The sequence below is a fragment of the Neltuma alba genome, unplaced genomic scaffold (genome assembly GCF_004799145.2).
Source record: "Neltuma alba isolate B1F8T4 unplaced genomic scaffold, ASM479914v2 tig00003072_pilon, whole genome shotgun sequence".
Lineage (NCBI taxonomy): Eukaryota > Viridiplantae > Streptophyta > Magnoliopsida > Fabales > Fabaceae > Neltuma > Neltuma alba.
In genome coordinates this window covers 400,315-402,324 of record NW_021633130.1, presented here as the reverse complement: position 1 = coordinate 402,324, position 2,010 = coordinate 400,315, and the positions used below count along the sequence as shown (strand labels likewise).

Sequence of the window (2,010 nt, the reverse complement as noted above, 5' to 3'; positions counted from 1 at the left end):
GATATTTTGTCATATATCTAATTTTGAAGTACTTATTTGTGTTCAGATTCTAAAATATTTTTGGGCACCTAACACTAAGACAAAAATAATATTTTAGGGTACTAAATATATCTAAAATATATCTTAGGGTACTGAATAAACTCAAGAAAATACTTGCAAGATCTGAATACACCTTAACACTATTATTTTTAATTTAGTTATTATGTTAGCGGTTGAACTATCGATCTCACCGATTAAACCATAAAAATCATTACCATTATTCTTTTCAGTTCTTTATCGATATTCTTTATTTGTTACTCTTTATTGTCTCTTTTTAATTAACAATAGAAATATATTAGCTTTTTTTTTAATAGGAGCAATTAGCTTATTTTAGGTTGAGTGGATTTAATTATTAAAAAAATTTAAAAATTAGTATTATATATTTGAAAAGTGCAACTTTTCAGGACTTTGCGCGTACTTCTCGATTTTATGAGAAATTAAGATTCAAACTCTTTTGACATAAAATAAGACATATTCCTCTATTGCATCAAAAAAGCAAACATAATTTAATGTGCACTTTGTTTATAGCAGAGAGAAAAATAAAATGTCATAAATATTTTTTTTTTTTAATAATTTTCTCCCAACGCTACAACATGTAACAGGTTAAATAAAAGAAAATTAAAAAAGGCCTACAAGGTTAAGCTGTTTTTTTCAACTCAATTTGTAACTGGCCGTCGCTCATTCAACCTGGGGACATGAAGCATGCCTGTCTCCTTCTTCCCCCATTGTCTTAGACGAAGTTGCAGGGCAAGAACCGCAGCCAAGAACTCCACACACTGCAATGGCGTCAGCAAATCCAGCACTCCTTTCAGTGTCTTCAGCCTCACGCAATCCGCCCCCTTCATTGCCCTTTCCAACCCATCCAACACTCCCTTCACCGCCACTTCCCCCTCCGGCCAGCTGCCACCCCGGGGCCGCCGCCCTCCGCCCTGCTCGAGAGCTTCGCCAGCTCGACCATCTTATGGTCTGCCATAGCCACCTGCAACCTCTCCATCTCCCTCTCCACCTTCTCCTCCTCCATCCTCATCCTCATCCTAAGCTCCTCTATCTTCCTAGCCTGCTCCTCGCTCATACCAAACGACGCCGTCGCGAGACTCCGAACCAGCCGGAAAACCATGGAAGGCTTCCATCCGGTGATCCAAGAGGAGGCATTCTCGAGAGGAGTGAGCCAAGTGGGAGCGAAGAAGGGAAGAACATCTTCACGAGCTTCAGCCCATTTCACGGTATAATATTGCTTGATATGAGTGGTGGCTGTGTTCACCAAATGCTGAACGTTAACGTCGTGTTCTTTGAGAGGCAGCATTTGGGTTCTGAGAGTGGAAAGTTGAAGAAGGTGGTGGAGGATTTCTTCGAGCTTGCAGAACCAGGTGTGATAGAAGTCATGGAACCTGTCTTGGACTTGAGATTTCATTATTGTATTGAAACATATAGAAGAGGAAGAGGAAGAAGAAGAAGTGAGGTTAGTTTAGTGAAGTGAGTGAGAGGGTATAAAAAGGAGGAGGAAGGAGGGGGGAAGAACAGATGGAGAGAGGAGAGAAGGCCCGGAAGGAAGAAGAAGAGGTGGAGAATGGATGCATGGCTTACGCGCAGCAAGTGGGGAGTAGTGCGTTACTGGCTGTGTTTGACGCTTTGCAGTTTCCCACAGGTTCATCTCCTTCATACATAACTCTCCACTTCCTAGGATTTTCTTTCATAGATGGATTAAATTTCATCTATTTTTTTAAAAAAATCCTATACAAATCAGGTTAATTAACCTGAGTGATGAGAGTTTGTGTGATTTAAGCAAATGTTTGGAAGTTGAAATTCCAACATTTGTGTATATAACAACTCGGTAAAGAAAAAAAAATCTATATTTTGTTCTCACGTTAACATATTTTTTGGGAAAATCGGGGAAATCCATCATTAAAAAATTAATTAGGATTAGTCCCTAGAATCATGATAAGAACTAAATCCTTGGAAAGGGAACTAGTT

At 39.3% G+C, this 2,010-nt stretch overlaps 1 protein-coding gene across 1 annotated transcript; it reads right to left on the bottom strand.

The window, feature by feature from the left end:
- Nucleotides 1-695: 695 nt before the first annotated feature.
- LOC114740183 (protein DOG1-like 4) lies at nt 696-1,450 on the bottom strand. The gene is made up of 2 exons (XM_028928307.1): nt 958-1,450; nt 696-922 (listed from the first exon to the last, which is right to left on the bottom strand). The coding sequence occupies exons 1-2, from the start codon at nt 1,448-1,450 to the stop codon at nt 696-698; spliced, it is 720 nt and encodes a 239-aa protein (XP_028784140.1).
- Between the last annotated feature and the right edge of the window lie 560 nt (nt 1,451-2,010).

Excerpts from the sequence above, each read along its gene's own strand:
- LOC114740183 (XM_028928307.1), bottom strand. The coding sequence starts at position 1,450 with ATGAAATCTCAAGTCCAAGACAGGTTCCATGACTTCTATCACACCTGG. Across the intron at positions 923-957 it reads CTCGAGCAGGGCGGAGGGCG|TGGCGGTGAAGGGAGTGTTG; the intron begins GCGGCCCCGGGG and ends CGGAGGGGGAAG.